Source organism: Coffea eugenioides, chromosome 6 (assembly GCF_003713205.1).
Source record: "Coffea eugenioides isolate CCC68of chromosome 6, Ceug_1.0, whole genome shotgun sequence".
Taxonomy (NCBI): domain Eukaryota; kingdom Viridiplantae; phylum Streptophyta; class Magnoliopsida; order Gentianales; family Rubiaceae; genus Coffea; species Coffea eugenioides.
In genome coordinates, this window is record NC_040040.1 from 20,262,380 (window position 1) to 20,277,497 (window position 15,118).

Sequence of the window (15,118 nt, forward strand, 5' to 3'; positions counted from 1 at the left end):
GTCTTGGATTGATAGCTTTGTTATGTGTAATATTGAACTTTTATATGCTAGTTTTACTTGTCTACAAAGAATTTCAGTTTGTGTGTATCAATTTCAGATTAGTGTTTCCATTTGGGAATGAATCTACCATGTTACTGACCTGTATGTTCGTCCATGTTAGAGGCCGAATTAGGCATAGGTCAAAACATGAAAGTTGTAGGGAATGGAGTTAACTAGCTTTCTACAAAATTCAGCTCAATCGGAGTACTGTATCATGTGAAATAACTAAAATACCCCTGACTGCTAAATGCACTGTTTCGCGGACAGTTTTCTATTTTCTCTGAGATTTTTATTTTTGACCTTGAAAATACAAGAACTGGGTGTTGATGTCCTCATAGGAAATGTAGACCTAAGTTTTAGTTTCGAAACGCCATAAGATTCATCTCAATCCGATAAGTGTAGTTTCAGTTGTGATTAAAATGCCAAAAGGTGAGAGGAACTTGATGATTTTAGAATTTCCTTTGTTTGACATGATAATTGTGATCTAGGGCTTGGATTTGAGCAAGGAAACTATCTAAGATGGATGAGGAGCTTGATTGTGGTTGGTTTTTGGAATTTTTATTTTGTGAGATATGAAGGGATTTAGGGTTGTTCGTGTTTTAGAACCAACCGTTACTTTTTCCACCCCGAAGCCACACTTTTGTATCTTTGCGTTCGTAGTTCATTCGGATAGGCTTACGACTCGTAGTCGAGCCTCAATTGTATATTCCGTTTACTAGGTTTGTGGATGTGGAAACCATAATTGTTTATCTTGGTTATTTCAGGGTTTCTCGGTGATCAAAGCCCTACCTTGGGTGAAAACTTTCTTCGCTCACTAAAGCTCGCTTTCTTCTTACATGCATGGTAGATTTTATACATTGACCGACTAAAGAGATCGAATGGGAAAAAAAATTAAACAATTAAAAGTACGTTAACCAAAGTTTTCAGCATTGCAATGTAATGAGCTGTCTCTAAATAACTAACAAACATTCCCCCGTCACAGAGGCGGCCAGCGAAGGAAGTCATAAATGCATTAACCGAAATGGTCGGATAGCCCTCCTTTGGTAGGAAATTGTATTTTGATTCTTTGAAGAAAGAATAAACCCTAAGCCAACTCTCAATCCCTTGTCCTCTGGCTTCTTGTGTTGTCGATACGTAATTGAACTATTTCTTGATTCACATTTCATAAATTTTTTTTCTTTTCGGTTTTGCCTTTCATTTTTCTTCAATCCCTCTTTTAGTCTTGTGGGACGTGGAGAGCGTTTTACAAGACGAAAAGGGAAGAATCTGATCATCATCTTCGAGTTCAATTGGTCATCAACGGTTTTGCATTAGGATTTAGGTATGCTGAATGTTACGTTGCTTCTTTCCTTAGATGATATGATGCCGGTTCTCTTGAGTTTTTCGAGCCTTGAAGAATTAACCTCCAATATTCAGGATGTTGCTATAATTTGTATGAACTGAATTCTAGACGACTGCTGATTTAGCCCCCCAAAAAAAAAAATCCAAAGGGATAAGAGAACGATGTGGATCATGATCAGGGTTTATGATTTTCATCATGTCTAATTCAGCCCGTGAAAATTGTATGCACGCTTGTTGTCCAAATTAATTGCAGCTATTAGAAAGTTAGGGATTTGGGATATGGCTGTTTTCACTCAAATAAAGCCGAGCTTCAATCGCGGTATTGACAGCTCTTTTAGGACAATGTTCCATATGATATGTTTCGGATGTTATCATAATATGAATTTTTGATAGAGTTGAAAGTTTAGTGCTATATTCTGCTATTGATCAACTTTTTCTTGGTTGTTTATTTTGTGCCAATTCCTTTTCTTCCTTTTCTTCTTTTAGAGAAGGCCGATACAAAATATATAATTCGGGATAAATTTTCTTTCCCCACCGAATTTCAGTGGTGGGAGATTCTTTGTTGTATGGCCAGGCTAGTCATAAAACTTTTAATGATTTACTTAAAACCATGCATTCATTGAATGATGATGATATTTCTGCACCGATAGAAGTTCTTGAATTTATAATTTGATTCTCCATTATAATTTTTCAACATAAGCGAGGCAATTATTCACAATCTCTAAACTGCATTTGTGCAGCATCTTGTCAGTACATTGCTTGAGGTTGTCCAAGTCAGTGCAGACTTGGTTTACCAGACAAACAATGGAAACCAAGCATGAAGGTGGAGTTAACAAGCATGTAGAGCTGAATACACAGCTCAAGCAGAATTCTGGTGAACAAACTACAGAAGCTACCTTTTCAGATGTAAAGAAGGTTCATCCTGTGGCTCAGCATGATGACACAAAAACAGCTACAGAAGACAGCATTTCAGGCTTAAAGCAACATCCTGAGCCAAAGCATGATGATTGTGGAAAAAACATGGAGGGCATTAGTTCACGTCTGTCTAATTCTTCATCTTCTTCATCAGCTTCTGATGATTCATTCAATAAAAGTGAGAAAGATGGACCTCAATCACCCAGATCAGGATGCATATCATCACCAGATGTTTCTACTCAGACCCCTCAATGGAGCATGGTAAGTGCATCTCCACGTGGTAGAAGCGGGAACTTATCTTCAACAGATGTCTTACCCCAAACCCCTGAGTGGGCAATGTTTAACTCATCACAAATGAAATCCCCTCCAATTCAAGCAATGGGGCGAGGTTATGACCCGAATCGGATTCCCTCTTCTATTTTCTCTGCTAAACCAGCAACACCCATGGACTGGAGCGTTGCTTCAAACGAGTCATTGTTCAGCATTCATATGGGGAATAACAGCTTCTCTAAAGATAGCATCTTTTTGCAAGGTCTAGACTTTACCAAGCCTGAGGAAGGGGCCAGTTCTCCTTTGACACAGACTAGTACTTCTGAAGCCAAGTCCAAAGAGTTGAATAGTTTCACCTCTAACCTTCCACCTGTTGCCGAAGTAGCAGAGAAACGTAGTAAGAACGTATATGTCAGGGAGGGATTAGAGGATGACTTGCACGAAACGCCAATAATTGTACCAGTGAAAAAGCTAGCTCCTGATGCTGAGGGAGTTCGTTTGTCCACTTCCTCCAATTTATCTGATGGCCGAGGAGTGCCTCATGCTGAGGCGACTAGTACTCCTGTTAGGGGCCCTCGTGTTTCCAATGAGAGTGCAAAAAGCAGCGACTCTTTTGCTTTCCCAGTGTAAGCTCCCTTTTCCTTCTCTGTCTGGTTATTTGTCATAAACTACTCGAGCTATGCTTCTGGAAACATTTTATGATTACATCCTACAACGGCATGGATGAACAATCGAGCCCAGACGCAGTTCTTTTAGCTTTCAAACTTAATTGTCGCCTTGTTTTTCACTATAACTACCTGAAAGTTGTGTTCCATACCACATTTCAGACGCATTGATGCACCAATAAACAGGTACTAGAGTTCAGAAATGTGGAGTTCCGGTTGATTTATTTGAAAGTAGAGTGTGTGAGACCATCATTTGGGCCAATTTCATCTTGGAAGGAAAAATGACATTTATAACGAGAATCTCCTCTTAAAATCTGTGATTTGATGCCCAGGCAGTGCTTCAATTGGGAATTTTTCTATGCCTGCATGCATAGTTGGTCTAGTTTTGTTGAAAAATATGGAATTTGAACATGCTGTTAGTCTGCAGCATACATCTGAAAGGACACAATCCATTCTCTTCCATTTGTTTCAGATTGCTAAGTGATGGTGGGAAAGGTGGTTCCTTGAAAGTGAATCCTGAAAAACCTGAGGCAACAAAGCCACTACCTCAAGATCCTGAGCAAGCCCCTGAAGGAGCTTCAGCCAGTTGGTTTTCTTGCGTCACCTGTTGGCCGCCACGATGCTGTTGAGATCCGAGTTCCAGTAATTCATTCTTTTTACCAGGTTTGCGAGTTACTACCAGAATGATAGAGGCCTGCTAAATATGATGATGTCCCTTTCTTCTGAGAAGCGCTGATTGCTTTTATTTTGCTTAGAAATCTTGATGATTAGGCTGTTACATAGATAGTATTTTGTAGCAATTTTCAGATTCCATAACTTTCAGATATTTTGTAACAATTCACCCTTTTGGCATGTCTGCTTTGTATATACTAGTGGTTAATCGAAGTTGCTACATAAGAAGCATAGGCAACGGATCTAGATTATCCGTTCTTGGAACTCAATATGCCTTGTGATCTTTGATTTATATGATATACAGGATGCCTGCCATTGACTTATTGAATGTTAACTAGTAATTGGACTTTTGGAACAGTTCTGTCTCTTATATTCTTCATAACTGGGGATGAGGTAGTTGATATTATTGTCAAAGATGTTAAGGTCAACAAATGTCTTGCAATTTAGAGTTTTCCTTCTTCATAACCAGAAGCAGTCTAAACATGGAAAAGAAGGGATTTGTTCAGAAGCTTCCCTTCCCAGTCTTATTCAACGGATTTTTCTTTTTCTATTTTCATTGACCGCCTGACAGAGTAACAGCGTTTGACAAAAGGAATATAATCTGGAACCTTAACGGTACCTACATTTTTTTTCCTTCCAATAATCAAAAGAAAAACAAAGTGTGAAGAAAATAAAAATAAAAAAAGAGAACAAAGCAGAAGCTACTTTTGGCCACCACAATGCCAAAATTCAAAAACCAAGGTGACTTGACTATTAAGGAAGATTTTTCCTTGATAGAAATGAGAGTGAAAATGCAAGGAGCAGTTGCAGGGCCGTTGTAAAGCTTCTGCAGCGTCCAATCAAGTGAATTAAGAAATTCATCAGGGAAGCCTTCTTCACATGGATGGAACAACCAAAGAGCTCTTGGTTTTACTACTATTACTTAATTCTTCGTGCATGATTTCCATGTACAATAATAAAAATTTATCATTCATTACTTGTATTAATTGCATGTTCGGATAAGAGAATGAAATATTTTTGTCCACGTTAGTTAGGGGCATTAATTTGCCACTTTGAGAAATCACCAGAAAACCTTTTTATATTATTGCTCCTCCATACATGGCTCCAGCCTTTTCTTTTTCAAGTCAGATTTAATCATAAACTGCACAGATGAAACCACTGAGCTTAGCTTGGCCACCAGTCCCTCCTTGGATTGTAGATGAGGTTCAAACCTCACCTGTAGTAAAAAAAAATCCCTTGGTTTAGTTGGGTCTGTATACTCACTAGCCCCTAACACAAGCCTCCTTAGGCTTCCCCTCCCCCTAGATTAGGATAGAATAGGTTATACAATGTATCATTGTTGGGGAAAAAAAAAATAAAAAACTGCACAGATGAAGTCGTGGTGACAGATTACCTCATCCAGCTTTAAAAATATGGCAAGAAGCGGAGCTGGCTGCTAAATAATTAGTAGGCTCCTGCTTTGTTTTAAAGACGAATGGACCATAATTAATTCCTCTGGTTTCGTCTTTTAAGGTTCAATGGTGGCCTCTTTTCTTCCTCATGGGTGGTAGTACTTTAATTTAATTAAAATTAATCTAGTGATAAGAGGTCAGTTACAATTAACCTACTTTGATCACAATTAATCTAGTGATGAGAATTTTGAGAATTGGTATACCATAATACTCTTGAGCTATATCCCATAATTTTGTCGAACTTCTTGCCAGATGGCACCAAAGTATTATGGGGGATGTTTTAAGCTCAAGGGCTCAAGTTACCCTATGAACATCATATGTTATTTTTTCTTACCAGCAAGAGGCAAGAGCTCTTTGGATAGCCTCTTTTTTTTTTCTTTGCATAAATTATTTTACTTGCATCGTAAACATGTTTTTTAATTATAATTTGGATTATGATTTTAACTACTATTTTATTTCATAAGCATCACATCACAACAAAATATTAATGTGTTTTTTAATAAAAAATTTTCAAATAATCTTTAATTCAAACATATCCTTAGAAGACCTATGCATTGGACTCAACCGATTTCCTTGCAGGAGTAAGAGTACCCCCAAGAATATGTACACACATCATAAACATAATATTATTTTTTTTTCCAATCATTTTATCTTCGAAACCATCTTTTTTTTATCTTAAAAGTTGCTATATTATTATTCCGAAAAAGTTTTTTAACACTCAATCTTACAATTGAATTACTATTGATTATTATTCCTAAAATGTTTTTCAACACTCAATGAGTATGTTTGGTCAGCAAGATTTTCAACAAAAAAAAAATTCAAAATTTGTTCAGCTTATGGGTCCGTTTGGATTAGCTGTTTTTGGGGTTGTTTTTAAAAAATAACACTGTAGCATTTCGTTTTTCAAATACAAGTCCGTTTGGATTATTTGTTTTTGGGGTTGTTTTTCAAAAACTATATGAAAAACATATTTTCGAAAACACTGTAGATGTTTTATGGATTATTTTTAGATGTATTTTTAAAACATATTTTCGATTATTTTTATAATTTATAATTTTTATATTTTTATAACAATATACATTTATACATTTATAATACATTTATAAATAAATATATTTATATATTTATATATTATATATAATACATAATATAAATATATTTATAAATGTATAAATGTATAAATTATAATTTTTATATTTTTATATTTACATACATTTATGCATTTATAAATATTTATAAATAAATATATTTATATAAAAATATATAAATGTATTATAAATGTATTATATTATATATAATGCATACTATAAATATATTTATAAATGTATAAATGTATATTATTATAAATGTATTTTATAATTTATAATTTATAATTTTTATATTTTTATACATTTATGCATTTATAATACATTTATATATATTTATAAATAAATATAATTATATATTGATAAATAAATATATAAATGTATTATATTATATATAATACATAATATAAATATATTTATAAATGTATACATGTATATTATTATAAATGTGTATGAATTATAAATGAATATTATATAAATGTATAAATTAATATATTATAAATATATATTAATATTATGTATAAATGTATTAATATAATAAATATAAATGTATTAATGTATTAATATTATGTATAAATGTATAATTAATATTATGTATATTAATATAAATATATAAATGTATTATATTATATTATATATCATACATAATATAAATGTATATTATAAATATACATAAATATATATTATGTATAAATGTACATTTATATAAATGTATAATATATATAATATATATTATGTATATATTAAATATATAATATATAATATTTATATAAATGTATAATTACATATTTATATTATATATAATTTATATAATATATAATATTTGTATAAATATATTATAAATATATAAAAATATATTTTATATAAAATAAAATATTTATAATATGTATAAATAAATATATTTAAATTAATGTAATATAATATATATATTCTATACATAATTGAAATATACAAATTGAAATAAACATATTAAATATGTATTTGGAGTTGTTTTTGATATATTGTTTGGATATGATGTTTTTGGAGTTGTTTTTGAAATACACATTTACTGTAACATTTGGAATGTGAAAAACAGTTTTAAAAAACAGACCCAAAAATAAGGAATCCAAACGGAGCCTAGGATTGTGCCATAGCATTCCCTTGATTTAGTTGGGTCTGTATACCTACTAACCTCCTACCACAGCCTCCATAGACTCTCCCTCCCCCTAGATTAGGATAAAGTAGATTATACAAATGTATCGTTGCTGACAAAAAAAAAAATAGTGGATTTAGATGGGGCCATAGTGACCTACGCGGCACGAGCGAGGCATACGCTTCGATAGGTAGAAGTACTCCCGTTCCTTCTAGTTCTAACTATTCAAGAGAGGAGCTGTATTTGATTGATACTGTCTATTATTCAATTAAACTGGGACAGTCTGGGACTGGTTGAGGCGATGGGCGAGCCAATTGGCATGAGGAAGTTGAGTCCTAATAGACCCCTTCGGTCCTGAAGGACTAAGGAGTGTAGTAGTGGGAGGTGGTGGGCGGGGGACAATTGACCGCTTGACGGGCTGATGCATTAATTGACCGGCAACGGTCCCCACTGGTTCGCCCAAAAAGTCTTTGTGCTATTGGACCCCACCATCACTCGTCCTCCTAAAAAGGCAGCCAGCCCTCCCACAAGAAAGAAAAAGAGTGAAGAAGATTAAAAAAAAACATCTTAAATTTATACTAAAACCAAACAAATTAATCAAAATCAGGAGAGAGAGAGAGAGAGAGAGAGAAATACTACAAGGAGTAGAGTAGAGTAGCACTTGCGGGTGGTACCGTAATTGTACCGGTAAAATAAATTATTAATCCAAATAGGGAGAAACACCAAAAACAAAGAGAAATGTAATTAGTAGAAGAGTTAAAAATAAAAATAAAAAAGAAGAAGAGTAAAAAATGGGATACGGAAACAGCAACGCGTTTTCTCAATCAGAGGAGCACAACGACAACAAGCCACTGTTGAGTTGAGCTGAGCTGATATTTGAGTCTCTCTCTCTCTCCCTCTCTCTCTTGCTTTCTTTCTTTCTTTCTTTTCTTTCCTTCTCTCTCTCTCTCTCTCTCTCTCTCCTAACTCTGTACCCAAAACAAAGAAGCAAAAAGTGACCCAAAATTAGAGCTGGAACGCTAGGGTTTTTCTTCAAACTCGGACAAGACCCTCTCTCTCGCTCCAACGTCAACTTGGGGAAGAGAGACAAAAGAGTTTAGGGCTTCTTTCAGGACCCTTTTGGGGTTTCACTAATGGGTCGTCGTTCTTCTGTCATAAAATGGTACCATTTGAAGCTTTTGATTCTCATCTGGCTCTGCTTTCTACCTCAAAAAGATGCGATTTTTGGCTCGGATTCGGATGCATCAGCTCTCTTGGAGTTCAAGGCCTCAGTTATGGACCCCTCTGGACTGCTCTCGAGCTGGGATTCAAGCAAAGCTTCTGATCACTGCTCCTGGTTCGGTGTCGCCTGCGACTCCGCTTCTCGCGTGGTGGCTTTAAATATCAGCGGCGGCGGAGGCGGAGGTAATTCGGGTTCGGTTTCTTGTGCTAGAATTTCTCAATTTCCACTGTATGGGTCTGGAATTAGAAGGGCTTGCTCAAATACTAATGTTAAAATTTCTGGTAAATTGCCACTTGCCGTGTCCAAACTGTCCGAACTTCGGGTCTTGTCACTGCCATTCAACGAATTGAGTGGTGAAATTCCTGAGGAAATTTGGGGTCTGGATAAACTGGAAGTTCTTGATCTTGAGGGCAATTTATTAACTGGGTCTTTGCCACTTCAGTTTAAGGGTTTGAGGAACTTGAGGGTTCTGAATTTGGGGTTTAATGGGATCGTAGGGGGGATCCCAGATTCGTTCTCAAACTGTTTGGCTCTGCAAATCTTGAGCTTAGCTGGAAATCAAGTGAATGGAACCATTCCAGAGTTTATTGTTGGGCTTAAAGATCTGAGGGGCCTGTACCTGTCGTTTAATCAGCTCAGCGGGCCAATTCCTAATGAGATTGGACTTAATTGTGCAAATCTCGAGCATTTGGAGCTGGCTGGTAATGTATTGACTGAAGGGATTCCTAGAGGTTTGGGGAATTGTAGGGCGTTGCGTTCACTCCTCCTATTTTCAAATATGTTGGAGGAGGTTATTCCAGCAGATCTTGGTCAACTGCAGCAGCTTGAAATTTTGGATTTGTCAAGGAACAGCTTGAGTGGTGCACTACCTCCCGAGCTGGGCAACTGCTCCAAGTTGTCCATTCTTGTGTTATCCAACTCGTGGGATCCTATTCCTAATATCTCGAGATCAGGTGTCTCTAGTGAAGAATTTAATTTCTACGAGGGCAAAATACCACCAGAAATTACTAGCGTCCCAAGCTTGAGGATGATGTGGGTGCCGAGGGCAACTTTTTATGGAAAGTTGCCAAGCAATTGGAGCAGTTGTGACAGCTTGGAGATGGTGAACTTGGCTCAGAATTATTATACTGGAGAAATTACTGACGGGTTTAGCAACTGCAAGAAGCTCCATTTTCTTGACTTGAGCTCAAACAGGTTGTCTGGTCAACTTGTCGATAAACTTCCAGTTCCTTGCATGACTCTGTTTGATGTCAGTGGAAATTCTTTATCAGGCTCAATTCCCAGGTTTTACAACAGCAAATGTGCTCATCCCCCCAACACGGATAGAGATATCAGTGATATATCATCTGCATACTTGTCATATTTTGCTGAAAAATCTCGACCTGAAATTCCTTTTGAGTCATTTGTTGATGGTGACGGTGTGTATGTATTTCATAACTTTGGGAGTAACAATTTTACAGGAGCCTTGCAGTCGATGCCTATTGCACCTGATTGGTTGGAGGGCAATACTATCTATGCATTTTTTGCCAGTAATAACAAGCTTTCTGGGCCATTTCCTGGGAATTTGTTTGAGAAATGTGGAGAATTGACTGGTATGATTGTGAATATCAGCAATAATGGATTTTTTGGTCAAATTCCTGCTGATATTGGTACTACATGCAGATCCTTGAAACTTTTGGATGCCTCCGAAAATCAGATAACTGGGACAATTCCTTCCAGTTTTGGGAATTTGGCTTCAGTTGTTGCTCTTGACTTGAGCTGGAACCTTTTTCAAGGTCCAATTCCTAGCAGTCTTGGCCAATTAAAGGATCTCAAGTTTCTTTCATTGGCTGGAAATAATTTGACTGGCACCATTCCCACAAGTTTGGGGCAGTTGCAGTACTTGGAAGTGTTTGAACTGTCGTCAAATTCTCTCAGTGGTGAGATTCCTAAAGATCTTGCAAATTTGAGGAATTTAACCACTCTTCTCCTCAACAACAACAATCTAACGGGACAGATTCCATCTGAGTTGGCCAATGTTGCTACTCTTTCGGTATTCAATGTGTCATTCAATAATCTGTCTGGACCACTACCCCAGAATGGTAACTTGATGAAATGTAACAGTGTCCTAGGAAACCCTTATCTTGGATCTTGCCATATGTATTCTTTAGCAACCCCATCTGCAGATCAGCAGGGAAGATTTGGGGATCCACAGAATTATGCCGCTACTCCATCTCCTACTCCACCCCAGAAAGGTGGGAACAGTGGTTTCAACTCAATTGAGATAGCATCCATAACTTCTGCTGCAGCCATTGTGTCAGTTCTCATTGCTCTTGTTGTCCTCTTCTTTTACACCAGAAAGTATAATCCAAGGTCTAGAGTTGGGGGATCGACCAGGAAGGAAGTTACAGTCTTTACGGACATTGGTGTTCCGCTGACATTTGAGAATGTGGTCCGCGCAACAGCAAACTTCAATGCTAGTAATTGCATTGGTAATGGAGGATTTGGAGCAACCTACAAGGCTGAGATTGCACCGGGGGTCCTAGTGGCAATAAAAAGGCTAGCAGTAGGACGCTTTCAAGGGGTTCAACAATTTGATGCAGAAATCAAAACTCTAGGCAGACTCCGTCATCCGAATCTTGTGACTTTGATAGGATACCATGCCAGTGAAACAGAGATGTTTCTTATATATAACTATTTGCCTGGGGGAAATTTGGAAAAGTTCATTCAGGAAAGATCTACAAGGGCTGTGGATTGGAGAGTACTGCACAAGATTGCCCTGGACATAGCCCGTGCACTTGCCTACCTGCATGATCAGTGTGTCCCACGTGTTCTTCATCGCGATGTGAAGCCTAGCAATATCTTGTTGGATGAGGACTACAATGCATATTTGTCTGATTTTGGATTGGCTCGTCTGTTGGGAACTTCAGAGACCCATGCCACGACAGGTGTGGCTGGAACTTTTGGATATGTTGCCCCAGAATATGCAATGACTTGCCGTGTCTCTGACAAGGCTGATGTCTACAGTTATGGCGTTGTGTTGCTTGAGTTAATTTCAGATAAGAAAGCTCTCGATCCCTCATTTTCTCCTTACGGAAATGGTTTCAACATAGTAGCTTGGGCATGCATGCTCTTGAGGGAAGGCCGAGCCAAGGAGTTCTTCACAGCTGGATTGTGGGACGCAGGTCCCCATGATGATTTGGTTGAAGTTCTACACTTGGCAGTTGTGTGCACAGTGGATTCCCTATCAACCAGACCCACTATGAAGCAAGTCGTGAGACGGCTGAAGCAACTCCAGCCGCCATCTTGTTAGCTACAGTACAGAGGAGTCAGCTGATTGACACATTTGATGCATAGAGGGGGTGAGCCCGCGGACTTGCACTTTTGACTGCAGAAGTGCACTCGGGGGTCTTCACGGGCTGCCACTAGATTCAGATTTTAAAGTTTAGGTGCTTGTAAATTGTAGTATAGCTTCTGCCCCCATTTTTCCATATCAATGTCCCTGATTAGAGAGGGGGTTCACTGATGGATCTGCAGAAGAATGCAGATATTCGTTTCTTAAGGTTGTATACATGTATCCAATTTCTGTTTGCTGCTGTGAAATAAGAGTCACAAAGAGAATCATTCTGCAGAACCCGTGCCACTTCAAAATTGGCCGTGATATTTGATTCTTGTGTACCGTGCCTGAAATTTTAGAAGTTGCAATCCCGAAAGGTGTGACTTTTGCCTTCTCCCTCCTCCAGGGAAAGAAATATTACCCGCTTGGGCTATTAGTATTGTTCACTGGGTCAAAGCCTGTTTCCCCTAGCCCTCACATTAATTTATTTGCTCGGGACATCGCCGTGATCTCTGCCTAACGCTTGGTCAGTGGCCTCGCCGGGTCCGGTTGTACCCCTTCAATTACTTAGATCTCTTCCGTTTCTTCCCCGGGAAGTCTTCTCTATGATTCTCTGCCTTGCGGCCGTTTGCAGACGCAACCATCCATTCACTTTCGCTTGATATCTCTGTTATGGATTAAGTTAAAAAAGAACCCATTTAAGGAGCAGTACTCCTTGCCCATGCATCCCGAGAATTGCTAGAATTTTGTCGGAAGCCATACCGGACATGGAAATCCGCTAAAAGAGATATTAAATTAACGGACACCATCATATTGGCGCATAATGAAATAGTAGCATATAACTTGAGAATAAAGAGAGACACTAAACTCGAGATCCAGTGGTTAATAGTAAGCCACAAGGACGGGACTAATCTGATCAGCTCTTGAAACCAGGAAGAAGACCTCATTTGAAAGTAGAAGTAACAAAAGAAACAATGGAACCCCTCAGCAGTCAAGGCGTCAGCCTAACACAAACAAATTTAACCAATAGGTGATGGACGTCATTAAATCAAATTGGGCAAATGAAGAAAAACTAAGCAGCGATGACCAAGTGCTAAGGGGATTCATGTTACAGCTTCCTTGCTACAATCAAGGGTGGTGAAGGGTTAACAACTATATGCCTCAATGGGTGCTCTACTTCAGTTCCGCCTGCATGCTTGACAAACTCGGCCGGAGACAGGAAGCTTCCATGGCAAACGCACACAATTTTTACTTCCTCTCCTTTCTGATATCTATACAAAAATCCTTCTATCTTTTTACCATTTGGCCCATTTCCAGTTGTGGAGACACAAGGCATATCAAGCATTACATTCTTGAGCATCTCCTTTGCTTCTTTTGCTCCCTTGTCAACTGCTGCCTTGCCAACCACTGATCCAGGAGGCACTTGAGGTTTTTGCTCATGGTGAACCTTAAGAGAATGCACGCTGGAAGGGCTTTTTGTGCCATTCTTTTCGTTCGCTGCAGCAATTAAGATGCAGTTAAAAGATGGGGGAAAAAAATTACAGATCAAATATGCATCTTCAGGAGCACTTGTTAACAATTGGAATCTTCATCACTAAGTGACAAACTAATTTTTCCCGTAGGGCAAAGTGGAAAAACTGAGAATCACATGATCCTATAAAAAAAGCTTGAGCGAACACATCACATACACAGCCAGAAAAATGCTAAGAATGGTCAAACGCGGAGTACCAACCAACCCAGCAATGTTGCATAATTTGACTAAAATGGCTATTCCAATAAAGATCGAAACAACGGTCCTTTTGTTACAGCTAAAACAACATCCTTAACAAATTGTTCTGGATGCTTAGTTTTAAATTTGCATTCAGTAAAAATTTCAACGGATACTCGCCCAAATTCATAATAACCAGGAATGTTTATCCAAGATAAGCTCCATTCTTATCCCATTCAAATACACCCCAGGGAATTAGTTTTTCAAGCTGCCCACCCAGTGTCGCTTTTCTTTTCTAATCAAAACTTACCTACCATGAAAGGAGCTTGATATTCTCCACAAGGGCAGACTATTTGAAAATAATTAACTCTTCGTCCAAACATCAATATGGTAACTCGAGAAGGGTATTAAACGTGGTGCCAAAATATAGCAACAAAGTTTACGCATGGACAAAAGACTTGTAAGCATTAGCAATAAGTGCATGGCCAGAAAAGCTAACCAAGAAATAGAACCTACCGAAGCCACAAAAGAATGGAAAATGGGTTTCTGAATCGGTTAAAATTATCAAAATATCATTTAACTAAGACAAATTATTCAATTATGCTCATAAGCTATGGCAGTAACCAGTATAGAAAGACAATTCATCGCGTCATGCTTAAAGAGGAAACATAACTATGTCCACAAAAACTTCAGAGAAGCATATGTCAAATCCAATTGACTACGCATAAATCTTGCACTCATATTTTTAGTGAATGGCGAGTAAACAAAATCCAAAAAGGTTAAATCACTTAATTCTCTAAACTTGGTCAAAATTTTAGTTTTGCAAACTTTGGTTTAAACTTTCCTTAAACTTTCCAAGCAAAGATATCTATACCACTAACCTACCTGATTTCTAATTTCTTTGAGAGGCAAGGCAACTCCATACATATTACTCATTGTGCTCAAGTTGATTGAAATACATATCCCACGAATAAAGCTGAGCTTAAAAGAACCCTAGCCCAACTCTTACAACAACAATACGAAAATAGATTTTGAAGAAGCATCTGTCTCTTAAAGGAAGCTAGCTAAGCGCAATTCCTGAATACAGACTCCACAATTTCACATCTTAGAAACCATTAGGATCAAATCAAGCAAGAAGCAATTTTTCCATTTGTATACTCAGAACATAACCAACCCTCCTCCCCTCCCCCAACCAACCAAAACACGCTCGCACACACTCACGACAAGCTGCAAATGCAAGTACACCAAATTAACCGTGACAACAAATTTTAAGGAGAAAAAATGTAAAAGTTACCAACAAAG

The 15,118-nt window shown here is 37.6% G+C and overlaps 3 protein-coding genes across 3 annotated transcripts; 2 read left to right on the forward strand and 1 right to left on the reverse strand.

Moving 5' to 3' along the window:
- Nucleotides 1-2,184: 2,184 nt before the first annotated feature.
- Nucleotides 2,185-4,166, forward strand: LOC113773792. Its single transcript, XM_027318404.1, has 2 exons — nucleotides 2,185-3,191; nucleotides 3,703-4,166. The coding sequence occupies exons 1-2, from the start codon at nucleotides 2,185-2,187 to the stop codon at nucleotides 3,857-3,859; spliced, it is 1,164 nt and encodes a 387-aa protein (XP_027174205.1). The 3' UTR covers nucleotides 3,860-4,166.
- A 4,348-nt stretch (nucleotides 4,167-8,514) lies between these two features.
- Nucleotides 8,515-12,502, forward strand: LOC113774627 (LRR receptor-like serine/threonine-protein kinase RPK2). Its single transcript, XM_027319201.1, has one exon. It carries the CDS (start codon nucleotides 8,704-8,706, stop codon nucleotides 12,082-12,084), a length of 3,381 nt encoding a protein of 1,126 aa, XP_027175002.1. The 5' UTR covers nucleotides 8,515-8,703; the 3' UTR covers nucleotides 12,085-12,502.
- A 522-nt stretch (nucleotides 12,503-13,024) lies between these two features.
- Nucleotides 13,025-14,739, reverse strand: LOC113773793 (ninja-family protein 6-like). Its single transcript, XM_027318405.1, has 2 exons — nucleotides 14,702-14,739; nucleotides 13,025-13,694 (listed from the first exon to the last, which is right to left on the reverse strand). The coding sequence occupies exons 1-2, from the start codon at nucleotides 14,737-14,739 to the stop codon at nucleotides 13,217-13,219; spliced, it is 516 nt and encodes a 171-aa protein (XP_027174206.1). The 3' UTR covers nucleotides 13,025-13,216.
- Nucleotides 14,740-15,118: the final 379 nt, after the last annotated feature.

Coding starts and splice junctions, on each gene's coding strand:
- LOC113773792 (XM_027318404.1), top strand. CDS start 2,185: ATGGAAACCAAGCATGAAGGTGGAGTTAACAAGCATGTAGAGCTGAAT. Junction 3,192..3,702: donor GACTCTTTTGCTTTCCCAGT/GTAAGCTCCCTT, acceptor CATTTGTTTCAG/ATTGCTAAGTGATGGTGGGA.
- LOC113773793 (XM_027318405.1), bottom strand. CDS start 14,739: ATGGAGTTGCCTTGCCTCTCAAAGAAATTAGAAATCAG. Junction 13,695..14,701: donor TCAAAGAAATTAGAAATCAG/GTAGGTTAGTGG, acceptor TTAGTGATGAAG/ATTCCAATTGTTAACAAGTG.
- LOC113774627 (XM_027319201.1), top strand. CDS start 8,704: ATGGGTCGTCGTTCTTCTGTCATAAAATGGTACCATTTGAAGCTTTTG.